The sequence below is a fragment of the Nomascus leucogenys genome, chromosome 20 (genome assembly GCF_006542625.1).
Source record: "Nomascus leucogenys isolate Asia chromosome 20, Asia_NLE_v1, whole genome shotgun sequence".
Lineage (NCBI taxonomy): Eukaryota > Metazoa > Chordata > Mammalia > Primates > Hylobatidae > Nomascus > Nomascus leucogenys.
The window spans coordinates 45,326,812-45,354,599 of NC_044400.1; the positions used below are offsets into that span (position 1 = coordinate 45,326,812).

General features: G+C 41.7%; 1 protein-coding gene across 12 annotated transcripts in view; it reads left to right on the forward strand.

The window, feature by feature from the left end:
- APBB2 (amyloid beta precursor protein binding family B member 2) overlaps positions 1-27,788 on the forward strand; it is a 408,726-nt gene that overhangs the window by 201,175 nt on the left and 179,763 nt on the right. For 11 of the 12 annotated variants that reach the window (XM_030801441.1, XM_030801446.1, XM_030801448.1 and 8 more), the window contains one exon: positions 899-1,714. In XM_030801441.1, the coding sequence (XP_030657301.1) occupies positions 899-1,714 (816 nt within the window). Of the gene's footprint in view, positions 1-898; positions 1,715-27,788 lie in introns of those variants that run through there. The other variant, XM_030801450.1, reaches the window with a different exon arrangement.

Genomic DNA, 27,788 nt, shown 5'->3' on the forward strand with positions numbered 1-27,788 from the left:
TAGTCTAAGAAACCTTTCTTTCTTCCTAGCGAGAGACATACAGAATAAATCACTAACGGCGCAAACAATATTTGAGATAAATGCAGTTGCCAGATAGTTTCCTAGGAGTTCTGCAGAGGCACGTGATGACTGCAAACAGCTGAGTCTGTATTTTAATTCAGTGGAATATATTCAGACTCCTCTGGGAGCTCTAACATGTTGTCTGTAGCCAAGGGCTCAATGCTACAGTAATAGTTTTGTGTGCGTGTGTACGTGTTCTTCAGAAATTAAGCCATTTCTTCAAAATTTCAGTTTAGTACAAACAGTAAGCCCAGGTCAAAAACGTTCACCAAGACATTAGCAAACTCTAATGGAGGGTTAGTTTTTCCAGGCATTTAGAACACAGTTTCTAAACGTGGTTGAGAGAAATTACCTTGGATGTATGGAGCATCATTCAACAATGACCTTTCAGGTTAATTAAGAAAGCTGAAGCCCCAGAGGAATCTTGAGCAATTTTTTGTTGTTGCCCGAAGGAACCAAAGAATAAAAATGTAGTGGGAATATTTGGAAAGGGGATGATTTTTCAAGCTTGTAAAAAATGAAGACCAGCCACCAAAAGAAAATGCTTTTATGTGAATTCAAAGAGAAATGCTTTTTTATTTTAAGTAAAATTTAGGTCCTCAGACTTCTTAGCTTTTCTATAAATTGGCTTTTGGTTATCCACATTAAGCCCTTTATTTGCTCCTATTTAATATAGGAACAAATGGTGAAATAAAGAGGAAAATGGGTCCATTCTATGAGAATGTATGTGCAGTGGAAGCATTTCTTCTTTTAGTTTTCTATATAAAAATATTTACTCACACTGTATACTAAGTGGTTTAGTCATGGCAGGTGTCTAATGACCTTTTTTTTTTTCCAGCTGACTCAGGTATCGACACCTTGGCAGTGTTTATGGCCAGCAGCGGAACTACAGACGTCACAAATCGGAACAGCCCAGCCACACCACCAAACACCCTTAACCTCCGATCCTCCCACAATGAACTGTTGAACGCTGAAATAAAACACACGGAAACCAAGAACAGCACACCTCCCAAATGCAGGAAAAAATATGCACTAACTAACATTCAGGCGGCCATGGGCCTCTCGGATCCAGCTGCACAGCCCCTGCTGGGAAATGGCTCTGCCAACATCAAGCTGGTGAAAAATGGGGAGAACCAGCTCCGGAAGGCTGCGGAGCAAGGGCAGCAGGACCCCAACAAAAACCTGAGCCCCACTGCAGTCATCAACATAACTTCTGAGAAGTTAGAGGGTAAAGAGCCCCATCCACAGGATTCCTCGGGCTGTGAGATTTTACCCTCCCAGCCCAGGAGAACTAAGAGCTTCCTAAATTACTATGCAGATCTGGAAACCTCAGCCAGAGAACTAGAGCAGAACCGAGGCAACCGCCATGGGACTGCGGAAGAGAAATCCCAGCCAGGCCAGGGCCAGGCCTCCACCATCATTGGGAATGGCGATTTGCTGCTGCAGAAACCAAACAAACCCCAGTCCAGCCCTGAAGACGGCCAAGTAGCCACAGTGTCATCCAGCCCAGAGACCAAGAAGGATCATCCGAAAACAGGGGCCAAAACCGACTGTGCACTGCACCGGATCCAGAACCTGGCACCGAGCGATGAGGAGTCCAGCTGGACGACGTTGTCCCAAGACAGTGCTTCACCCAGCTCCCCGGATGAAACAGGTACCCCTGGGGAAGGTGTAGCCTCAGCTGGCACTTTTTTTTGATCTCTTCAACTATTGGTGGAGTAAATCTCTAGACTGACCAAAAAAAACAAAAATGTCCATTATGCAGAGAGGAACGTGAGCCTCTTGCGGTAAAATTGGGCAAATTATTTGCAAAATATTATTGCATTCCTCAACTATATTTTAGGTTAGTTTCATTTTGGATCGTACATAAAGTTGTTTGTTCTGGGAAGCATTTTTGTAAAATAAACAGATCCTTGGTGTTAAGTACAGTAAAATATCATATATTTAGAAATTATACTTCCGGTGCATAGGTAGACCATTTCTATATGCTATCTAGAAATACTGGGTTTTGGTAAACAAAATAATAAAAGAAACAAAGTTGTGGGGGGAAGGGTATAACCCAATTAAGAGAACTATTTTAAAGTCCTCAAAAGAACTTATTTATGGTGAAGCTCATAAAAAGTTAAAACATTAGCCGTCTGTTCATTGAAGGCATTTCTCTTTTTGACATTTACTGAGGAGTATTTTATTAGCCTTAAGTAATATTTAAAAGTGGGAAAATGGTATTTCTTGAAAAATATATTCAGAAGTTTAGGCTTTTAACTAGTCTAATTGAGACGAGTCTTTCTGGACTTTTGTTTATGTTTGTAATATTTTGGATTTGTCGGAGGTGTTAAAATGGTGACAGAAATGAACAGGATCCTAAAGGTCAGCTACTTTAAATATCATTTTCTTACAGCTCCCACTATACTGATTGTAAGATTGAAAAATGTGGAGAACCTTATTGTGTCTGAATTCAGCGTAAACAAGCACTCAGAAAGGCTAATTTTTTAAAAGTAGTCCAGCAGTTCCCCTAGTGGGTCCCAGGGCTATGTTAATATAGATAATAACAAAGAAAATAGATAGAACCACCAGGGAAGGAAATCACATTTTTACAATCTATAAGGTAGATAAATTACAAGGACTAAAGATAAGGAAAAGAGGAGTTAAGACATTAACTTGTTTAAGAAGAAAAAAAGTAGCGTTTTTGAAGTGCCCTTTAAAAATCCCAGTACTTTCAATGATGCATACTACTGTGGGATGTGGCAGTAGGGAGGTTGAGATGAGGCCATTTCATCTCATAACTGTCTGGCCCTGCACATTATTGGAATCATAATTATGTTCAATAATGTCTCTGAGTTCACAGCTCTCTATCCTTTTTACCCATTTAGAGAATTCATATCCTGAAGCTGATAGACATTGTCACCTGCTAGAGTTTGAATCTATTAATACATGAAAGACTCCTTGCACATCTTCCAGCCAAGCTCTACCTCCTGCGTTCGGCGTTTACTGACACCTTGCTGTCTCCCTCTGGTCATGGCACCCTTTCTGCTGCTCTTCCTGGTATAGCCGGTTCTGTTGTAGTTAAGTTTTAAACTAACCTAAAGTTTTGTTCAGGCACGGTGGCTCATGCCTGTAATCCCAGCACTTTGGGAGGATGAGGCAAGAGGATCACTTGAGCCCACAAGTTCAAGACCAGTTAGACCCCATCTCTCCTCCTCCAAGAAAATTAGTCGGGCATGGTGGACGGTGGTATGTGCCTGTAGTTCCAGCTACTCAGGAGTCTGAGGCAGGAGGATCACTTGACACCAAGAGTTCGAGGCTGCAGTGAACCATGATTATGACATTGCACTGTAGCCTGGGTGATAGAGCGAGACTCTGTTTCAAAAAACATAAATGTATTTTTAAATGAATAATTAAGCTGCCTTTTCCCTTCACCCTAGCCCCCTTTCCCAGTGATGACCATTACCTTATGTTTTTATTTCCTCTCAGAAAACGTTTGAGTCATAGATCCCATATTAATAATAAATTTTAAGGCTGGCATGGTGGCTCACCCTGTAATCCCAGCACTTTGGAAGGCCAAGGTGGAGAGATGGCCTGAGCTCAGGAGTTTGAGACCAGCCTGGGGAACATGGTGAAACCCCTTCTCTACTAAAACATTAAAAATTAGCCAGGCATGGTGGCGGGTGGCCGTAGTCCCAGCTACTCAGGAGGCTGAGGCACGAGAATTGCTTGAACCCATGAGGCGGAAGTTGCTGTGAGCCAAGATCCCACCACTGCACTCTAGCCTGGGTGACAGGCAAGACTCCATCTCAAAAAATAAAAATTAGGCCAGGCGCAGTGGATCCACCAGGTCAGGAGTTCAAGGCCTGACCAATATTGTGAAACCTTGTCTCTACTAAAAATACAAAAATTAGCTCCGTGTGGTGGTGCATGTCTGTAGTCCCAGCTACTCGGGAGGCTGAGGCAGGAGAATTGCTTGAACCCGGGAGACAGAGGTTGCAGTGAACCAAGATCACACCCCTGCACTTCAGCCTGGGCAGCAGAGCAAGACTCCATCTCAAAAACAATTTAAAAATAAAATAAAATTAAATTAAAAAAATAACAATAATAATTTTAAAATTTACCCAAATGTTGTGACGATGTTTTTAGAATCCCTATGTTTTAGAGATACATACTAATATAAAATACTAATCTATGTCATAGTATAACATATATAATACAGTATAACACATACTGATAGAAACAATATTGTGTATGGTATTTTCTCCAAAATAATTGGGATTAGAAGGATAAAAAAAGAAACAAAATTGCCCATAAGGTGCTAATTGTTAAAGCTGCATTATGGGTACGTGCGGGTTGATTATTCTATTCTCTAATTTTGTATGTTTAAAATTTGCCACAATAAATAGTTAAGACCAGGAAAAAGTTACTCCAATTAGATTGTTTTATGAATGCTTTGCTTTTTTTCACGTAAGAACCTATTCTGTAGATCAGTCCATTTTTCTACGTCATTCTTTTTAAGTATTATGTATGCTATTCCACTATATACAAGTTCCACCATTTATTTAGCAAGTTCCCTGCAGATGAGTATTTAGGTATTTCTGTCCATAGCCCCTTGGCTTGTTGAGTGCTGGTGTCAGTAAGGGCCTGTGGAGAGGGCAGAGTTTAAGTATGCACTCCACTCTACCTACTGGGACTCTTGAAATGTACATGTTAACCCCCTCTTTCCAGGAAGACTTTCAGGGGCCCCTCTGCTGTGACACTCACCACGCATTTGCTCAGTGTCTTGACATTACTTGCTGTTGGGTTTCCACAGAGCATCTTACACTGCTTGGCCTGTGATGAGAACTGGATTAGAGTTTTTTGACATTTTAAGAAGATATGCTTAGTTTTCTCTCTGAAAGTTGGTTTTGACAGGATGATGGCGGCCCTTGATAAGTTGCTGAGGATAGGTATTTCAAATCAAATATGCTCAAAAGAATATATTAGCTGTGACTGAAAAGCAATGAGATTGTGTTTTTAAAAAATATACTAGAAGCCAAACCTATGCCAGCCTTCAGAATGTTCACTTGGGATCTCTGCACCTGCTTCAGCATGTTGCAGTGTCTCAATATTAATAGTCATAATTTTGGGAGTCCTCTTCTGGAATTGCCTCAGAGTCTGCTGTGGATCCCCATGAAATGAAATCACTTTGCTTTAATCACACTTCAGGTTTCAGGTAATACGTAGATTAGTGAATGAAATAAAATAAGCAGTTTTTTAGCATTGTATTTCTTTTTATTTCATCCTTCCTGTGAAACATACTGTTAGTGTGTAAAATAATCATGATCAGTCTAAATTAAACATTGTATGTTTCACTTGTAGTGATAAAGTTAGTGTTTATTATGTATGTTTTATATAGTATATACATGTGTATGTGTATATATATAAAATAAACACAAATACAGTTGAAAGAAAAGAGAAAACAAGAGCAAATATTTTGTGACATCTTAGTATGCCATGCCATAGTACATGTATAAAAAGTGCATAGTTGTCTTTTGACTTGCTGTGTGTTAAATACAGACTCATCACAGTGGTGTGGGTTTTATGACTAAATCATGATGCAATTATCTTTGGATCGTAGACTGCACTTTGGGGAGCCTAGAAAAATAGACTTGTTTCTACCTCAGGGGCATCCTTTCCAAGTTAGAATGCTATTTATACAATAAAATGCAATGGCTAACCCAGAGACTGACTACTTTCTATTTTCCTTTACTACTGAATCGCCCCCTCCAGCTGTTTAGTAACTTCTTTTTGTACCATCGGTCATGTATACAATATGTGGCTGCCCTTTTCCTCCTCTGTAGTCTGTCCTTTAAGAAAACAAGAGGCTATTTGAAAAAGGAAAAGCATCTGTGAAATGACTATTTTCATAGGAGTTTAGAAAAGTTAAAGAGTGCCTTGGCCCTGATTCTAAAAGAAAGGTTGTATCTTGCTACTGCAAAGTGAGAACTTTGAATCTAGTCAGGGTTTTTTTTCAAAGATACAGTTCCCTCAGTGGCCCCAGGTAAGCATGATGGCTTAGATAAATACCTGTTGGTCACACTGTTATAGTCTCTCTATTAATCACTTGGTGTTTCATGTTTGCTTTATGAAAATGTTGAAAAGATGCATCATTTTGAACCTTCCTGGGTACAGGTTTCAGTGGTACCCACATGTAATTTTATGTTTAGTTTGGGATATAACAAAATTGAAGACACAGAGTATGAAACTAGATGGATCTTGTGTAGTAACTGTTTCAAAATTAGATTCATTGCTAAAGTGTACAAAAGCAGAATTATACACAGAGAAAACCAAGTCTAGATGGTGTGGCAATGGGCCTCTTGATCCATTAACTTATCATTAAGAGCATAGGCTCTAGAGTGAGCTTCCTGAGTTCAAATCCCTGCTCTGCTACATTTAGGCAGTTCTCATAGCCTCTGATCTATAAAATGGGGATAAGAGTGTTTTGGCGTAGACCTGTTGTGAAGATTAAGCGAGAGCATCTTCAAAGAGCTTTTAGGAGCAGTATCTAGCATACAGCAAGAGCTCAATGAATATTCATGCTTATTATATTAGAGATCATCAGTATCAGTACAGTGGTGTGATTTAAAAGTTTGCTTTTCTCTTAATTATGAATTACCTATATTTTGGACTCTGAGTTAAGACTTTCTGGACCTTAAGAGCAAGGGTTGGTTCATCTTCATCTTTGTATTTTCAGTGCCTGGAATATGGCAAGTGAGCTTAATAAATAATGACACATTGAATGAAAATGGGAGCCATCTACATATCCCAAAATGAACTGTATGTGTTGAATAAGACACTCGATGTTATATCTTAATCAATGCCTGGTTTTGGCATTGGCTACATATTGTATAACTTCATTGATCCTGTTGCCTCACAGTAGGTGAAGCTGAATAACCTGAGTTACGGGGGAAGGCACTCTGAGATTCTGTGGGTTTACAATGTGCCAGACCCTGATGGTGGTACTTTCTCACTCTCAGGGCCATGCTGAGACTTGAACCTAGGTTTTCCGACACAGCTCCACTGTTTTACCACAGGGCTAAATATATCAGATTTCATCTGGTTCAACTGGAGGCATATAGTAGTATCTTGAGAATCCAAAAAGTGGAAAATTATATTTTAGGGGATCTTTCCATTCCTCTAAGCAATTGAGGTTTAGATCAAATGCCACTTCCACTGTGAAACCTTTCTAGACCCTCTGAGCTGTATAAAGTCCTTTCTCTGTATTCCCAAAGAAATGTTTCTAAGTTTCTGCTATCATGTTTATCTTAGTGGCTTTCGGCATTACTCAGAAGTTTCCATTTAGACTTAGAGCTCCATGAAAGCAGCAGCCAGGTCTTCATTATGTGTGTATGTGAACTTCTTCACACAGTATGTGGCACATAGTAAAAGGCTCCATAAAGTTACTCATTTGCTGGTTGGATGGATAGATTCACGATCATTAATGCATGCTCTCTGATGTTTGCTACATCAATATACTTGTAGAAATAGAAAAAGTAATAACAATTTGTATAAAATAGTCATTTAGAACACTCGGATAGGGTGATTCTTATTTATGTTCTAGGCTCCTGGAAAGGATGAAGAATTGGGGCCACTAATTCAGTCTTCCACAAACATTCTTTTATTCGAGTCTATAGGTCTATATGTTGGGAGGGCCAGTGCCAAGGAAAAGGGCCATTTTGGCTTCAGTTTACTTCACACTTTGCCTTGGATTGAGATTGATCCATGGTTATCACAGATTATTTTCTGTTGCTATAACGAAATACCTGAGACTGCATAATTTATAATGAACAGAAATATATTTAGGTCACAGTTCTGGAGGCTGGGAAGTCCAAGAGCATGACACCAGCATCTGGTGAGTGCCGTTTGCTGCAGAATAACAAGGCAAGGATATCACATGGCCAGAGGGAAAGAGAATGCATGTCAGCTTAGGTCTCTCTTCCTCTTCTCATAAAGACACCAGTCTTACTGTGGGAGCCCTGCCCTGATGACCTTATCTAATCCCAGTTACCTCCCAAAGGCCCCACTTCCAATCAACATATGAATTTGGGGATTAAGTTTCCAACAACACATGAAATATGAGGGACACATTTAGACTATAGCAGTGTTGCTTTAGAGTTTGAATCCTTTGATGTCTTAAATTGATTGGTTTCCAGTCTTGAGGCAAAGTGGAACTCTTTTGCATAGTTGATGAGAGTGAGAGTCACAAACCTAATTATGTCAACACAACTGGCAGCACCTCTTATTTCTGGCTTTAGCTAGCTTAAGTGTTAGAGCTTTGGATAAGTCTGTATTTTTCACGCTTTTAGAAACCTTCTAACTGTTCATTTTATCTCAGATGGCTTTTGGTAATTTTAACTATAAATATTTTTCCCCCTTTTTTCTTACAAATACTAGGCCCATGGCTGGGCGCAGTGGCTCACACCTGTAATCCCAGCACTTTGGGAGGCCGAGGAGGTTGGATCACTTGAGGTTAGGAGTTTGAGACCACCCTGGCCAACATGGCAAAACCCTGTTTCTACTAAAAATACAAAACAATTAGCTGGCTGTGGTGACACGTGCCTATAATCCCATCTACTTGGGAGGCTGAGGCAAGAGAATCGCTTGAACCCAGGAGGTGGAGGTTGCAGTGAGCCAAGATCACACCATTACACTCCAGCCTGGACAACAGAGCGAGACTCCATCTCAAAAATAAAAATAAAAATAAAAAATAAATAAATAAGTCCCTAGGCCCAGTCTTCAGCTGGTTTGCCCTGCTGAATTAATTTTAATCTTTTAAGGACCTTGCGTGACTCACTAGCCTTCCTGTTATGTCTTCTCAGTTGAGAGTTCCATGATGCGACAGGAAGAATTCAAGAAGGCAGATGTGAGATGTTTCCAAAATAGTTTAGGCATACTGTGTTCTGGGGTAGATGGTGTGTTTTCCAAGTAAGATTTTAGCACTTCAGGGGTAAAATGCATAAAAATATTTTTTATTTTATCCCCCTGAACTTAAGAAAGAAAAGATTTTATTCATTTTATGTTTTTGGAAAGTTCTACGCAAAAATATATGTTCCAGTGAATAAAGTAGTTTTGGGTTGCCTTCCATCATAAGGTATCATACGAGGTACTTCAGGGTACGGAAAGGTGAGTACAATGAGATGAGTGGCAGCCAGAGTCTAACAATGGCTAATGAGGACAAGACAGCAGATATATTCGAGGTGGAACCAGGGGAGGCCTGTGAGAGGCTCGAGTGCTATGAAAAGGAAGAAATGTCAGTCAGTTGGGATGTGGATGTTAGGGCACCTGAAGTTACCTGTGCTGGAGATTGAATAGACTTTCAGTGATGGAGATCTGGGGAGAGCATTGTCCCTCAGAGCTGTTCAAAAGTAAAGAATCTTTTTCTTTTTAAAAAATTAACCACTAAAGAAGTTTATGATTGTTTTCTCTCTCTACTTCACAGATATTTTGAAAATACAGATTTTAGTTCTTAGTTTGGCAAGTTGTTTAGCTTCTGGGGGAGAGGGTCCTGTGGACAGTGGCAGCTTAGGAAGCAACTGGATGTAGGCCTCTAGAAGTCCTGCGTGAGGCCTCTCAGAAGTGCCAGGTGATGCTCTCACACCTTGGAGGAGGGCATGCAGCCACCAAGATGGTGAAGGAGTGGCTCAGTGGGATCAGAGAGACAAAAACACTACTGGACACTTTCAGAAATTTTCTGGTCAAATTTCATCATGAGCTATTTGCCCAGATTAGTTTTCTTCACCAAAAACTGTAAAACAAACAAAAGTTGGCCGGCACGGTGGCTCACGCCTGTAATCCCAGCACTTTGGGAGACCGAAGCAGGCAGATCACGAGATCAAGAGATTGAGGCCATCTTGGCCAACATGAAGAAACCCTGTCTCTACTAAAAGTACAAAATTAGTTGGGCATGGTGGCTCGCGCCTGTAGTCCCAGCTACTTGGGAGGCTGAAGCAGGAGAATCACTTGAACCCGGGAGGCTGAGGTTGCAGTGAGCTGAGATCGCCCCACTGCACTCCAGCCTGGGCGATAGAGTGAGACTCCATGTCGAAACAAACAAACAAACAAACAAAAAAAAAACAAAACCCTTAAGTTAATAAATAATAAAAGAGGCTACAGAAATATTCAGATAGCAAACTTGAACAGCTCTACATCCATGGGGAATTGAAATGCATCTGTAACTTTACCATGATTTTTCACTGAGCAGTATTGGTCATATAAGTTAACAGTAGTTCAAGAGTTTGTGAATTTGTTCATCATGACTTTGTTGATGTTCATTAGTTCATTCTTTCATTTGTTACTTCATATATATGTACACATGCCAGTCTTTTTTTTTTCTTTTTTGAGACAGAGTCTCGCTCTGTCGCCTAAGCTGGAGTGCAGTGACACGATCTCAGCTCACTGCAAGCTCTGCCTCCCAGGTTCACGGCATTCTCCTGCCTCGGCCTCCGGAGTAGCTAGGACTACAGGCACCTGCCACCACGCCCGGCTAATTTTTTTGTATTTTTAATAGAGATGGGGTTTCACCATGTTAGCCAGGATGGTCTGGATCTCCTGACTTTGTGATCCACCCGCCTTGGCCTCCCAAAGTGCTGGGATTACAGGCGTGAGCCACCGCGCCCGGCCCACATGCCAGTCATTTTTTTTTTTTTTTTTTTTGGAGACAGAGTCTCGCTGTCGCCCACGCTGGAGTGCAGTGGAGTGATCTCGGCTCACTGCAGGCTCCGCCCCCCAGGGGTTCACGCCATTCTCCTGCCTCAGCCTCCCGAGTAGCTGGGACTACAGGCGCCCGCCACCTCGCCCGGCTAATTTTTTGTATTTTTAGTAGAGACGGGGTTTCACTGTGTTAGCCAGGATGGTCTCGATCTCCTGACCTCGTGATCCGCCCGCCTCGGCCTCCCAAAGTGCTGGGATTACAGGCGTGAGCCACCACGCCCGGCCCACATGCCAGTCATTTTTAAAAGTCAACTCTGTGTGCTGTGCTAGGTGCCTGAGACATAGAAATAGATTAAAACCAGTCTGTGATGTCACATAGCTTACGTAAAGTTTCCTGTCTCTATGAAGCCCTCACCATATGCAGAGTGCCTAACAAAATGTGTCTTTGTGTTCTTTGCTCCATTTTGCACATCATACCTCAGTAAGTAAGAAAAGATAAAGCCCACTCCAAGCCTTGGATAGCCTAAGCAAAGAAGAGGAGGAGATGTTAAGATGTTTTGTTGGTTTCTTATGGCTGGTGTAACAAATTATCACACACTTGGTGGCTTAAAACAATAGAAATTTGTGGCCGGGCGCAGTGGCTCACACCTGTAATCCCAGCGGTTTGGGAGGCCGAGGCGGGTAGACCATTTGAGGTCAGGAGTTCGAGACCAGTCTGGCCAAGATGGTGAAACCCTGTCTCTACTGAAAATAAAAATAAAAAATAATAGTAATAAACAATAGAAATTTGTTCACCCATCATTCTGGAGGCTAGAAATCCAAAATCAGGCTGGGCATGGTGTCTCACACCTGTAATCCCAACATTTTGGGAGGCCGAGGTGGGCGGATCACCTGAGGTCAGGAGTTCGAGACCAGCCTGGCCAACATGGTGAAACCCTGTCTCTACTAAAAATACAAAAATTAGCTGGACGTTGTGGCAGGTGCCTGTAATTCCAGCTACTCAGGAGGCTGGGGCAGGAGAATTGCTTGACCCCAGGAGGTGGAGGTTGCAGTGAACCGGGATCATACCACTGCACTCCAGCCTGAGGAACAGAGTGAGACTGTCTCAAAAGAAAAATCCAAAATCAAAGTGTCATCAGGGTCTCGTTCCCTCTGAAGGCTTTAGGGTAGAATCCTTCCTTGCCTCTTCCAAGCTTCTGGTGGTTCCCAGAAATGTGTGACATTCCTTGGCTTGTAGCTGTACCTCTGTTTTCACATGGCCTTCTTATAGGGACACAAGTCATTTGATTTGGGACCTACTCTATCCTAGTATGACCTCACCTCAATTTAATTAATTATATCTACAAAGACTCTGTTTCCCAATAAGATGATACATGCTGAGGTTCTGGGTGGATATGAATTTTGGTGGGTATATGGTTCAACCCAGTACAGACATCTTACAGATAATTCCATAATAGATGCAACATGGAGGAGATGTGAAAGAATATTTGCAAGAATTATATTCAAAATTTTCAGGAAGGAAAGCTCATAGTTGCAGGTCTTGTAAGATTTTGAGTGGAATATACTGTAAGGGACTTTTAGATAGTTTGGGGTTACCTTTGTTCAAAGTCTTCATTGTAAAGATGAGGAAATTTTGGTGTGAACTGGTGAACCTGAAACTACAGCCTCAACTGAGATTGGGAATAAGTGTGGAAACGGTAGAAAAACATGATAAAAATAAAAGATAAAAACATGATAAAGACATGGCAAAGCTTAATATTTAGTAGTATGGCTCAGTTCTGGAGGGTGGCATAGTTCAGGGGTGCTGGCATATGGAAATGGCTTTATTCCTTTGATCAAAGCTTAGAAACAGACGAGACTATCAATAATAGCCATGTTTTTCTTATGTTAGTTCAAGAGACATTTATTTCTTAGGAAACATATAGGATTTTATTAAAGAGCTATGCAGAATATAAAATAAAAGGATATGACTCTGACTTTAGGGCACTGCAAAGGCAATATGACGCCATAAAGCATCAGAGATCACAAAGCATCAGAGATCTTCCGCAACACTGAAGAACACACAAACTCACAGGCAGATTTTGTTCCAGAGACGTTGTTATGGAAAATGCTTAGTTGGATGCCAGTGCTTAGAAATTGAGATATTTTACATAAAAATAGAGGACGCCTCATTCCTCTTGTAAATTCAGAAATCTCACAATGCTGAGCTCAAATGCCAAAGAGACAACAGTCAGCAGCAGCCCCTTTAGATGGGTCCTGTCCCCTCCAGCTCAAGGCATTGAGCTTGCGGCCCCCTGCTCCCACCATCAATGGACTTAGCCATTGTATACACATGGAACTGTTACAGTAGGAGAACCAGGCTAATGTTGATCTTGCATGTTACAGCTGCATACAAGTGTGATGCCATAGTAGCAGCATCCTTGGATCTACAGTCTTCTTTTAATCATAGTCATCCTAGTCTCGGTCCCTTGCCTTCTGGTAGAATCATAAAGTGTGACATGAACTGTTAAGCAAAACATGCTTGAAATTTCTAAAGACATCTCTAGATGACTTCTCAGAGTCTTCCATCTGTTAATCTGGTTAAAAAGAGGGAAAACATTAGCTTTTCAAAACCTAGGATGTGGGTGGTTCATAAATTTTGTGCTCAAGTCTGACTCAGTTAATATGCCCAGTTTGCTTTCATAAATGTGGGGGTAGTTACCAGTTACTCTTGTAATTTATTTATTGTGTTTCCTTATTAGAACCCTTGGGTGCAAAACAGTGAGATAAAACCTTCATATTCAGACAGATTTGACTGGAAAAATGCAGTAATTTGACTATTAGAAAACCATATATGGTTAGCATTCCATGTGGAATGGTTAGAAAGTGAGAGAATGAGATGACCCCAGCCATTGGTGTTGGTACCTAAGAGGTGAGCTGATGCTGATTGTGTGTAAGCTTTTGTCTTTTTCTCTTTCTTTTTTTTTTTTTTGAGACAGAGTCTCTCTTTGTCACCCAGACTGGAGTGCAGCGGCGCAATCTCGGCTCACTGCAAGCTCCGCCTCCCGGGTTCAAGCGATTCTCCTGCCTCAGCCTCCCCAGTAGCTGGAATTACAGGCACCTACCACCATGCCCGGCTAATTTCTGTATTTTTAATAGAGGCAGGGTTTCACCAGGTTGGCCAGACTGGTCTTAAACTCCTGACCGTAGGTGATCCACCTGCCTTGGCCTCCCAAAGTGCTGGGATTACAGGCGTGAGTCACCGTGCCCAGCCTGTCTTTTTCTTGAGCTTTTCATAGATTTACTCTTGGATATGATTGAATTTGATCCTCACAAAAATTCATCCTTAGTATAATTAGACATTGTTAGTTGATATTTTTCTCCCTGTGTGTTACTTGAAGAATTCTTCATATAGAACTACACTGAATTGGTATATCTGGGATATCATAAAGGTAGATCTTTATCCTATAAATGTCTTGTTGGAGAAGCTGATTTTGTTGTGTTGATTATTACCAGAACATGTCTTCTCATATACACGATGGTGTATGTGATGGTTAAGATATACAAGATGGCTGGCCCATGAAAGTCTATTTAATCTCTAGCAGACATGAAGAGTGTTATTAATAGAACCTTTCCCCAAAATGTTGTAGGGGAAAATGTCCCATTTCCACGTGGAATTGTCAAAAGTGAGAATGGAGATGACTCCAACTCCATGCCATTGGGAAGGGGCTGATGGGAAGTGTACCAAAGGAAGTTCAAGAACTGATGGAGGCCTCTAGGGATACTTCTCAGTAATGGACTAGCTCTGCAGTTCCTGCTTTGCTTTACAGTGGGGGACCTTTGACCAACGTTTCCATTCATCCCTTGCTCTCTGTGGACAAAGAAGCTATTCCACGGCCTGTGCTCTTCCCTTTCTCCAGAACAAGCCTCAGCCTCTTCCAGGATTTCAAAGTGGCTTTCATCTTTTAGTTGATGTCCTATCTCTCTCTCTGTCTCCTTTTTTTTGACTTTGTGTGCTTGAAACAAGGGCCCCAAGTTAGAGAATGGACTCTATGCAGAACACATCAGAGAGAAGCCGTTTCATCTCAGGCTCATTGTATCTTTAATGGAGGATTATTGGATTGGTAATAATCTGGAATGTGATAGGTTAATCTTAAACCATTCACAGAGTTCCTTGCAGTCCATGAATGTCTCTTATGTACTAGGAACTGAGTTTAGTGCTCTGGACGATTTCAAAATTGAGGGACATTATTTCCATCAGGGAACTCATGGGCTCCTTCTTCAAGATTCAACTCTTAGGACATTTACCACTTTCTGTCGTTTAGGGTCAGACAAAACTCTGAGCTCCAGGTTTCTTAATCGCTAAAATGAGAATAGTAATAGTAGTAATCTGCTTTACAAGATTGTCACATATAGCCCTTGGTACAACAGCTGGACCACAGAAAGCATTTTTTGAAATGTTAGCCGTCATTAGAATTACTGCCTCATTTCTGCTAGGAGATGGAAAGTTTCCCAGGATCTAGGCCATGACTTTGCCCTTTTTTAATATTTATTTATTTATTTATTTAGAGACAGAGTCTCACTCTGTTGCCCAGGCTGGTGTGCAGTGGCGTAATCACGGTTCACTGCAGCCTCAGCCTCCCTGGACTCAGGTGATCCCCCTACCTCAGCCTTCTGAGTAACTGTGACTACAGGTGCACACCACCACACCTGGCTAATTTATATACACACACATATATACACATATATATACATATACATATGCACACACACACATATATATAAATTTTTTTTTTGTAGATACGGGGTTTTACTATATTGTCCGGGCTGTTCTCAAACTCCTGGGCTCAACGGCCTCTCAAAGTGCTAGGATTATAGATGTGAACCACTGTTCCCTGCCTTTTTTTTGTTAAGCCCCAGAAATAAGTTCATACAATAGGTATTTATGTTTGAATGATTAGCACAACAATTAAACTATTATTTATACTAGTGGTAAAACAAATTCAAGTTAATAGCTTACCTCCAAGAAGTTCACAATAGTTAGGGAGATGCATAAATCCTTTGCTTCTCAAACTATGCAGGAGTATGCCCTGGGGATCTTACTGAAATGCAGACACTGATTCAGTAGGTCTGGGTTGGGACCTGAGATTCTGCATTTTCAAAAATCTAATTTTCAGTTGTAGAAATTTGCATTTTTAATAAACTCTCAGGTGATATTTATACCCCTGGTGCTTAGACACTTGAGTGGTGAAACCGAACTGTAAGCTGCAGAAAGAAGGAATCCAATCTTTGTTGCCTGCCATATCCTTAGTGCCTAGAATAAACAGTGCCCAGGACATTATTTTTATTTTTACTGATTTACTTTTGAGACAGGGCATCTGTCACTCTTTGCCCAGGCTAGAGTCCAGTGGTGCAGTCACAGCTCACTGCATCCTCAACCTACTGGGCTCAAATGGTCCTCCCACTTCATTTCCTGCATAGCTGGGACCACAGGTACATACCACCACACCTGGCTGTTTTTTAATTTTTAATTTGTAGAGACAGGGTCTCCCTATATTGCCCAGGCTGGTTTTGTACTCCTGAGCTCAAGCAATCCTCCTGTCTCAGCCTCCCAGAGTACTGGGATACAGGTGTGATGCAGAGTAGTAGGATACTGTATCTCAGGATACCTGGCTCCTGAGACATTCCTGTGTAATAAATATTGTGGAATAAATATAATTACCTCAAAATATAGTAGTCCTCCTTGTTCACAGTTTCACTTTCTGTGGCTTCAGTTACCTGCAGTACACCAAGGTTGGAAAAAATTCCATGGAAAATTCTAGAAATAAACAATGTGTAAGTTTTAAGCTGCACACCGTTCTCAGTAGTGCAATAAAATCTTATGTCATCCTGCTTCATCCTGCCCAGGATGTGAGTCATTGCTTTGTCCCGCATACCCATCCTGCCTATGAAACCCACCTGTGAGTTGCTTAGTAGCCGTCTGTCTCTGTTTCCAGATCAGCTGTTGTAGCATTGCAGTGCTTGTGCTCAAGTCACCCTTATTTTACTTAATAATGGCCCAAAGCACAAGAGGAGTGACGCTGGCAATTCAGATATGCCACAGAAAAGCCGTAAAGTGATGTTGTTTTATATATTTGAAAATCTCTTTAATATATGGCTTCATCAAAGGCAGCTGGATTCGAAAATCTCTTTAATGTATGGCTTCATCAAAGGCAGCTGGATTCGCTTATCTGCTTTTATCCTTAGCGTATCTCAGTAAATTGTTTTGGTTGAAGTAGGTAAAGAAAACCCTGCTGGCCTAATACAGATACATAGGTAAAAAAGGGACGACTATTTTAATAGTTGTTCAGGCAATTGTGGATATTCTTTTTTGATGTTACACCAAAATTCCATAATTTCTAATTTCTTAAAGATCAGTTTCAATGTGGAATCTGAAATGATAATAATAAGCTTGTTTGTGCTCTTATATTAAAATCTATCAGTCTGTCATACATTTTGAGTGGATGTTTATCCATACATAATTTTATAACATCATGCATTGGTTATTTGGAACATATTGGTTCAGTGAGTTATGAAGATCTTCCAAATGTTGCAACATTTCATTATGTAATATGAAAATATTACATCTGTGAATCTTACCATCTCATTAGAAAAGTCTTCCATTATTGGGAAGCTGTCAAGCTCACTGTGTGATAGATACAAGTTTTCCAAAATTCTGATTTTTGCTTAAAAGCTTGCATTTGATCATTGCCAACAAATAGTGTCAGTTGTTTTCCTTGAAGTGACAGGTCCACCTCATTTATTTTTGTGAGAATGTCTACCCAATACCCAAATTTGAATAACCATAGTTTGTCTGTCAGTTGTTCTTTCACGTAAATGAGGTATTGTGTGGAGAAGCAGCTAGTTCAACTTGCAGCTCCATCACGTGTGCTTTTCCTTGAAATGAGAGTCCTACTTCAGTATGCCATGGAAGCACTTTATGTGTACCTTCATGAAAAACATATACTTTGGGGTTGAGATTTAATAAAATTAATAATTTTTACCGCTTCAAGGACGTTGTTACATTGGGGAACACAATAACCACTAATATTGCTTGCTTCATGCTGAGATGCCAGCAATGTTATCATTTATTTTTTGTGCCCCATCACTTAAATGTCAACACAGTGAAAAAGGTTGTAAATAACATCTGAGTGTTATGAAAATATCTTCAATCTCTGAGACTCCTCAAAGTTCCCTTTGGGAACTTCTGCTCGAGGTATGAGGATCAGTGCTTTCAGCAATTTGGTTGCAAAGAAGAGTCTTTGAAGAATAATAACTGTGAGAGAGAAAGTCAAATAGGTAGGTGGAGGCCAGAGAATGTGCTAATGTACTTAACTGACCTTGCTTTTGTTAATGAAACATGAGTGATGCTTATGAGAAAAGGAATGCCCTTTGTAAGGTGGAGTTTGAAGAAAGTATATCTGATATTGGTGGCTAGAATATATTTGTGGGGTAAAGTGTTAATGTTACTGAAACACCACAGGTTTGGTCTAGGACCTGCTGCTTGACGCACAGAAAGCCATTTAATGAGATGAGTATTGCCAAGGAAGAAGGCTTTAATCAGGTGCTGCAGCTGAGGAGATGGGAAATCAGACTCAAATGTATCTCCCCGACACACTAAAATTAGGGGTTTATATAGTAGGAAAGAAGTGTAACCACATGTTACAGGAGTGTAACCACATGTTAACAGGAATTAGGGAGGTATAAGGAAGAAGGAGCTGGTCAACAGGAAGCAGGTGGTTGGATAGGCAATCATGATAGGTGAGGGTGAGGGGTCTGGCATCTCATTGTCCAAATGCAGTGATCATGTAAGTTTCAGCTCCTTCATGCTGTCTGGGAGGCCTGATGGTTGGGTTCCTGAAAAAGGAACTTAGCTAAGACAAAAGTAACTTTTTCAAGTTTTACGACTGGAGGATCTATTTCTACGTTTATTCAAAGAAACCATAAATATCAGCACTGTGGGACAATTGGGTCAGTTTCAAAAGGAGGCAGGTGATTATGAGAGTTTTACAGTAAACTGTTTAGATTATGAGGACTGGACAAGATTAATAGTTTTAAAAATAGAGTGGAAGTAGAGGAAAGGATGAATCTCTAGAATTTAGTGATTGATTGGATGTAGGTGGAGAGGGAGTGAGTAGAATCAAAAATGTCAGATTTTCTGGTTGAAGACTAAGAAAATCTTGGTTTTCAGAAATAGTAGAGATGGGAGGAGGAACTAATTGTTGGAGAAAGATGATGTATTTGATTTTAGACGTGTCGGTTGAGATGACATGGGAATAATAGCCAAGGACTGACATCCTCAAGACAGAGTTGTTGTTTTTAGGGAGAAGTCAGAGAGATTCAGACTTTCTCACCTAGACATCAAATTTCTGCACCCTGTCTGGACTTGTGTATGTCCTTTGGTGTGTGTTGTTATTTTAACTAAGATTTAAAGGGGTGATCGGATGAGGATGGGGTGGAAACATGGGTGGCTTAAGCAGATTGAGTGTTATTAGAGAGCTGCCTTAAAAAACAAAACAAACAAAAACAGTGAAATACTTATAATGGTTTAACCAGTCTTCATTTTTTCCTCATCTTGAATATTAAATTCAACTTAGCCATAGTTCCAGAAAAATGGCTAGATATCTCATTCACCAATGAACTCTCAAGTACAGTGATGACACATCCCATTTCTCTCATTTTTAGTTCTCTACAGTAAAGTGAAGGGGCCACATGTAGAAAGACAAGCATGCTTGAGCACTCACAAGTTGATGTTCAGAATCTCTGCCAAGTGAGACACTCAACAGATGTAATCTCAGTGAAGTAACTGTGGCCAACAATCTAGCTAAGAGGCTCTAAAACCAGACATTAAAAGCAGATCCATGGTGGGGCACGGTGGCCCACATCTGTAATCCCAGTATGTTGGGAGGTTTAGGCGGGAGGATCTCTTGAGGCCAGGAGTTCAACACCAGCCTGGGCAACATAGTGAGTCTCTGTTTCTGTTAAAAAAATGTTTAAGGGCTGGCACGGTGGCTCACACCTGTAATCCCCAGTACTTTGGGAGGGTGAGGCGAGAGGATTACTTAAGTCTAAGATTTCAAGACCAGCCTGGGCAACATGGCAAGACCCTGTCTCTGTAAAATTAAAAAATTAGCCAGACACGGTGGCACGTGCTGGTGCCAGCTGCGTAGGAGGCTGAGGTGGGAGGATTTAACTCAGGAAGTTGAGGCTGTAGCGAGCTGTGTTTGTGCCACTGCACTGCAGCCTGGACAACAAAGTGAGACTCTGTTTCAAAAAAAAAAAAAATTTTTTTTTTTAAACATTAGCCAGATATAGTGGCACATGCCTGTGGTCCCAGCTACTCAGGACGCTAAGGCCGGAAGATCGCTTGACCCTGACATATGAAACTATGATGGTGCCACTACACTCCAGCCTGAGCAACAGAGCAAGACTCTGTCTCAGAAAAAAGATGCATTTCTGAGGGATAGACTTACTAATCAACTTCAGGAGAAATACTAAAGCCAAAATAAGAAACACTAAAGCCAAAATAAGAATCTATTAATTTGTTACGAGAATTAACACTCTCCTAGGTGTTAGATTTCTTGGTACTGCATGTTCAGTGCACATTCTCAATGCCAATGTATTATTTTCCAAATAGAAATAATTACTCAACTGCATAGGAAACCCAAGCATAAGCTTGGTTGCTTGGGGAACATGGTTTCAGCCAAAGGGGTGTTGGATGAATCAGATGTTTAAATGGTCTCAGGCTGGGATAGTCTGAGGCGTGCTGTCCTTCTTTCCCTTGAGATGATGCTACTTGGGACCTAGAATCCTTGAAGTGCATTGCCTAAGAATCCCTCTTCAGAGAAAAGGGAATGATTGCTTTTTTTTAAGGTACTTACATTTTTGATCAATACAATCTTTCTTAAGATACAGTAATATTTTCTTTCTTTCTTTCTTTCTTTCTTTCTTTCTTTCTTTCTTTCTTTCCCTCCCTCCTTCCCTCCCTCCTTCTCTCTCTCCTTCCTTCCTTCCTTTTTCCTTTCTTCCTTTTCTTTTCTTTCTTTTTTTTTTTTTTTTTTTTTTTTTTTTTCGGAGTCTCACTCTGTCGCCCCAGGCTGGAGTGTACTGGCACGATCTTGACTCACTGCAACCTCTGCCTCCCAGGTTCAAGCAATTCTCCTCCCTCATCTTCCCGAGTAGCTGGGACTATAGACGTGTGCTACCACGCCTGGCTAATATTTTGTATTTTTAGTAGAGATGGGATTTCACCGTGTTAGCCAGGATGGTGTCAGTCTCTTGACCTCATGATCCTGCCCGCCTCACCCTCCCAAAGTGCTGGGATTACAGGCATGAGTCACTGCACCCGGCCCAAGATACAGTAATATTTTCTACTGAGTTAAAGATAAGTCATACTATGTTTGGGAGACATCTTATCTCGCTCTTACTCCATTTCTTGGTTTTGATCCATTGGCTGATTCAACTATCATACTTTAACTTCAAGAGCAATCTTATTTTCCTTATTTGCAAGTCTTGGAGAAAATCTCATTGCAACTGGTAAGTTTGGCCTGCAGTCTGCCTGCATCAGAACTCCTAGGTGTTTCTTTTTTTTTTTTTTTTTTTTTTTTTGAGATGAGTCTTGCTCTGTTGCCCAGGCTGGAGTGCAGTGGCATGATCTCGGCTCACTGCAAGCTCCACCTCCCGGGTTCATGCCATTCTCCTGCCTCAGCCTCCGGAGTAGCTGGGACTACAGGCGCCTGCTACCGCGCCCGGCTAATTTTTTGTAATTTTTAGTAGAGACGGGGTTTCACCATTCACAGGATGATCTCGATCTCCTGACCTTGTGATCCACCTGCCTCGGACTCCCAAAGTGCTGGGATTACAGGCGTGAGCCACCGCGCCCAGCCTTTCCTAGGTGTTTCTTTAAATGTAGATACCTAGGCCGGGCGCGGTGGCTCACGCTTGTAATCCCAGCACTTTGGGAGGCCGAGGCGGGCGGATCACGAGGTCAGGAGATCGAGACCACGGTGAAACCCCGTCTCTACTAAAAAATACAAAAAAATAATTAGCCGGGCGTGGTGGCGGGCGCCTGTAGTCCCAGCTACTCGGAGAGGCTGAGGCAGGAGAATGGCGTGAACCCGGGAGGCGGAGCTTGCAGTGAGCCGAGACTGCGCCACTGCACTCCAGCCTGGGCGACAAAGCGAGACTCTGTCTCAAAAAAAAAAAAAAGAAATGTAGATACCTGGGCCCCACCTGTGCCTTAACAGACTCAGATGCAGGTAGTGGGTCTCAGGAACCTGCATTTTAACTTCCTTCCTCCTCTATGCACCAAATTTGAGAAGCATGGCTCAGATTCTGACACAGGAACTGCTTTAGTCAGGGCCTTCTGTTGTGTTTAAAGTGCTGTGTTCATATTAGAATGGATACTGATCTGGCTAACATTTAACAAGAATCACAGCCCTAATGAAAAACATGTGGAAAACATTTATTTTCTTTTAGAAAATAATGTTTTCTTTTGTTTTTGGTAGAATCAAGTAGAAGTGGCCAGGCATGATGGCTTATGCTGTAATCCCAACACTTTGGGAGGTTGAGGCAGGAGGATTGCTTGAGGCCAGGAGTTTGAGACCAGTCTGGGCAACAGAATGAGACTTCATCTCTACAAAAAATAAACAAAAAATTAGCTGGGTATGATAGCACGTGCCTGTAGTCCCAGCTACTCAGGAAGCTGAGGTGGGAGGATCTCCTTGAGCCCAGGAGGTCAAGGCTGCAGTGAGCCAAGATCACACCACTGCACTTCAGCCTGGGAGACAAAGGGTGACCCTGTCTCAAAAAAAATTTTTGTTTAAAAAAAAAAAAAAAAAAAGAGAAGAGTTCTTAATTGCTCCTGTGCTCCAGAAATTAAACTACTGGAAGTCTCTTCTCTGGTTCTTGACCCTAAAATGGAATTTGTGCCATAAGCTTTACTGCACTATGAACACTGAATATTTAAAATCCCAGCTGTGCTATTACTAAATGGATGATTGTGGCTGAGTCACTTAACACCATACGTTTCCTCCTCTGTCAAATAGGGTTAATAATAGTCTCTGCCTCGTGGGGTGGTTGTGATGATTAACTGAAACAAGACAGGCGGGGCACAGAACGTAGTGATTGCCATGCAGTAAGGGCTCAGCAAAAATTGGATTTTATAAATATTCTGGTATGGAAAATTAACTCTCCCACTGAAGGAAAAGCACACAGAGAGAGAGAGTAAAAGAGGGACTACGATTGTGTACACAAACAGAGTAAAAGAGGGACTACGATTGTGTACACAAACAAAATAACTTCAGATAAGCAGCAGAATAGACTAGAACAAGTAGGCAGGGAGACAGTGTTTCATAACGTAGGGATCCTGCACATGGCAGGCCGGCCTGGTCTCCATCCAGCCCTGTGGTTTGGCTTGTTCGTCATTGCCCACGAGCCTCGGTCTTACTTGAAGGGGTGAGGAAAGTGATGGGTCCTGAGGGTGGTGCAGCTCCCTGGCCTGGACATCAGGGGTCAGTCTTCTGCTCGTGATCCTCCTGCTCTCTGGCTTCATACCAACATTACTTCCAGGGGTTACCAGCGTTTCCATCCAGTCATTTCACACACCTCATTGAACAATTTTCCAAGTGTTGGTTTGCTCTCTTCCTTACTGCATATTAATGAGGTATCCAAGACTGCTGTTCAGCACGTATCTAAAATGCTGTTTAACTACATCAGAAGGTAAATCTATAGCTGCTGAAGTGAACTAAAAAGCTGTGTCAATCTGGTGCAGTGGCTCACACCTGTAATCCCAGTGCTTTGGGAGGCCGAGGTGGGAGGACTGTTTGAGGCTAGGAGTTTGAGACCAGCATGGGCAACATAGAAAGACCCCCCCCCATCTCTACCAAAAAAATAAATAAATACATAAAATTAGCTAAGTGTAGTGCTGTGAACCTTTAGTACCAGCTACTCAGGAGGCTGAGGCAGGAGGATGTCACTTGGGCCCAGGTGGTCAAGGCTATAATTATGCCACTGCCTTCCAGCTTGTGCAACAGAGTGAGACCCTGTCTCTTAGAAACAAACAAACAAACAAAGCAGCTGCATTGATAATCAGTCAGGTAAAGCATCCTCGTTTTCACTCTCAAAAGTTCTGAGTATTAAGTGTTAGCAAAGATGCTTTTCTCTCTGTAGTATTTTTAGCCTTAACAGTTTTCACTCTTAATTTCAGTGTGAGTGTGGTGTGTGTGGTGTCTGTGCGTGAGTGTGAGAGAGATGGGGAGGAGGAGGGAGGGTGAGAGAAATGTTCTGAGTGTAGAACACCTTCACAGGTAGAATTTTTATAACTTTCTAATTGCAGACCACTCTCATAGAAGATTCTTAAGGAAACCTTAGCCCACGTTCTGAAGGGATGAGACGAGTAGCATCTTCAAGTAAAATGCCCTCTGTGGTCTGAAGGTTCTAAAAAAAATCCTAGAAAACCAAGGAAGATGGTGAATTGTGGAAGGACTACCCAGATGATTTTCAAAGCTGTAAATTAACAAGTGTGTCTGTTTTAGGAGGAGGGGGTAAAAAGTCTAGGGGGTGTGTGTGTGTTTTTCTTTCTGCTTTTCTCTGTTCACTTGCCAAAAACAAACAAAAATGACCTCACTTCAGACACATGCATAAAAGCAGGAGGAAATTGCTATAGTTAGAACACTGTAGGTTTTTTTTTTCCCTGTACTTTTTGGATATATATTTTTTAAAAAATAAATAGGATCACTTACTCTGGCGTAGCACAATTTCATCTAAAGTGTTTTGAAAGTTATAGTCTTAATTTTAGGGACAGAATAGGTTAAGATAAGGGGTGTGAGGGTTTTTAAATGCAAGACATTTTCCAGGGGACTTTTAAAAATCAATACCAGGAAGCAAAATAAAAAATTTAAAAATCAAAACCCAGCAAGGCACGGTGGCTCACACCTGTAATCCTAGCACTTTGGGAGGCCGAGGCAGGCAGATTTCTTGAGCCCAGGAGTTCGAGACCAGCCTGGGCAAAATGGTGAGATTTCATTTCTAAAAAAAAAAAAAAATTAGCCATGCGTGGTGGCACACATCTGTAGTTCCAGCTACTCAGGAGGCTGAGACGAAAGTTGCAGTGAGCCAAGATTGCACCACTGCCCTGCAACCTGGGCGACAGAGTGAAACCTTGCCTCAAAAAAAAAAAAAAATTGAAACTCAGTCCCAAATGGCCAGAAGTCTATGTAGTCAGCAGAGAAAATCTTACCCCTCCCTGCCCCCCACCCCCATTCAGGGTTTCCTTCCTTTCTTTTTCCTCCATTTGCCTCCATAGAGCATGTAAACCCAATTTACACTTTTATGAGCTGTAACCTAGGGTCTTTGCTCTGCTTGGCAGAAGAGGAAGAGAAGATGCCACATACAGTTTGGAGTAGGATGATGACACACAGTTTTTAAAATGATGGATGCAGTTTGGGATGAAATGAATCACTGTTTAATCTGTGTTACTTTGCTCATATGGACACACTTGGACTCAGCACCCATTTCCTGTGCAATGGCATATTTGGTCTGGGTTACGCTGGGGTGAAGCATTTCCCCCATGAGCTTGCCACAACTCCATCAAGAAGCCTTCTGGAAGTGCGAAAGGTTTGGAATGGTAGGCTGTGGAAATCCTGAGCTGTTTGCTGAGTTTCTCCTTGCCTTCCTCCCTTTGTCCTTTCTTGTGTGTGTAAAAAGTGGTTATGGCACAGTGTCTTTCATGAGAAATGATTGGCTTGGGATGAATCTCACCACTCCTTTCTGGCACTTTTGCAAAAAAGAACACTTTTTTTCATGGTAGACATTTGATACAACTGGAATATTCTTCTGATGTCCAGCAACAGCTAGAGAGAGAAAGAGAGAGAGAGAGAGAGACAGATAAGAGGGGAGGGGAGGGGAGAAAGAGAGAGAGAAGAAAGAGAGAAAGCCTATAGCATTTGATATTCTCGGGGTGGTCTCCCATCCAAGTTCTAACTAGACCCGACCCTGCTTAGCTTCCCAAATCAGATGAGATCTGGCAAGTTCAGGGTTTTATGGCCATAGACCCCTTCCACTTTAAAGCTGAGCAATATTCCATTGTCTGTATATACCACGTTTTGCTTATTCAGTCATCTGTGGATGGACACTGGGGTGGTTTCCACATTGTACCACTCCCACTTTTGAGAACCTTTGTGGAGCAGCAACCCAGGTATCATTTAATAAAAGGCTCCTTTCTATAAGTTTTAGCATTTTATATGTACTCTTTGGTTTTCTTCTTTCCCAGTTGAGCAGACAGTTTATTGAAGATCTCTTTAAGGCCCAGAGTTGCTTTTCCTGAATACCCAGTGATTGTTATCTTTGTTGCCATTGGATTAGAAAGTCTGGTTTGCAATATTTAATCTATGAATATGTTGTCTGCAACACTGCCCCTAAACAAACACATTCCCCTTCTGACGAAGCTCGGATGACACAGAGATCAGCTTAAAGCTTGGGACAGCAGAGACCTGGACTCAGTAGGGGGCTGTATCATAGTCTGTGCAGTGCATGCACCTCTGCACATCATGATAAATTGTTTATTGGAGTACAGTAGAGAATAAATAGCCAAACAAGCAAATTAACAAAGCAAATAGGTAGCTAGTTTGAAAAACTGGCCACATCCGGGATGGATTTGGGAAAAAAAAATGTTTCTCCTTCTACTCAAGGGAAATTAAAAACTCTTGCATTTTATTGATTTCCTCTAAGCTCACCTGCACATTGTTTTTACAAAAGCTAAGTGGTGACATAAAGGCCATAATTTTGGGAAGCATAGATTTTTAGATGCAGAGATTTTGGGTTTGCTCCCAGGAAATGAACCTTTTCTGCAGAGGAGGCATCTACCTCTGGAAGGTATTTTTCATGTTCAATCTAGTGTGATCAGCGACCAGTTGAGGGGGAAAACCATTCTCTCTGAGCTTTGCTTGGCTTTTCCTTCTGCCACCAAGCCCCTGAAAAGTATAGGAAGAGGCAAAGCATTGCAACATCGGATAGCTGCCTCCTATACAAGACCAATGAAGTAGTAATGATTAGCGGACTGTTAATATTGTGTATCAGCAAGTGAGGTGGAAGAGGGAGTTAGGTTATCAGCTTGCTTCTCACCCACTTTATGAACATTGAAAATTCCAGAAAAAAAATACTCTGGGGCCAGGCGCAGTGGCTCACGCCTATAATCCTCACTCTTGGGAGGCCAAGGTGGGTGGATCACGTGAAGTCAGGAGTTCAAGACCAGCCTGGCCAACATGGTGAAACCCCCGTCTCTACTAGAAAATTATCTGAGCGCGGTGGTGCATGCCAGTAATCCCAGCTACTTGGGAGGCTGAGGCAGGAGAATTGTTTGAACCCGGGAAGCGGAGACTGCAGTGAGCCAAGATCATGCCACTGCACTCCAGCCTGGGTGACAGAGTGAGTGAGACTCTGTCTCAAAAAAAAAAAAAAAAAAGACTTTGGATTGCAAATGAAAACTCATTATTTATTTATCATTCATCACAGTAATATTAATTGTATTTATACTGCATAGTAGCCCCTGGCATTTTTTTTTTGTTTGTTTTTGAGACAGAGTCTCACTCTGTTGCCCAGGCTGGAGTGCAGTGGCACAATCTTGGCTCACTGCGATCTCCGCCTCCCTGGTTCAAGTGATTCTCCTGCCTCAGCCTCCTGAGTAGCTGGGATTACAGGCACCCACCACCACATCTGGCCAATTTTTTTGTATTTTTAGTAAAGACAAGGTTTCACCGTGTTGGCCAGGCTGGTCTCGAACTCCTGACCTTAGGTGATCCGCCTGCCTCCACCTCCCAAAGTGCTGGGATTGCAAGGCGTGAGCCATCATTCCTGGCGTAGCCCCTGGCATTTTAAAATAAATGAGTGGGTTGTTGGGAAGTAGTAAACTTTAATTAATTTGAATTCAAGTATGGTATATATCAAAATAAAGACTTCCAGCACAAGTGCAATGGGAATAACACATTTGGGTTAAGTCTGGTTCTGGTGCTGTTGGGATTGTGTGTGGCTTTGAT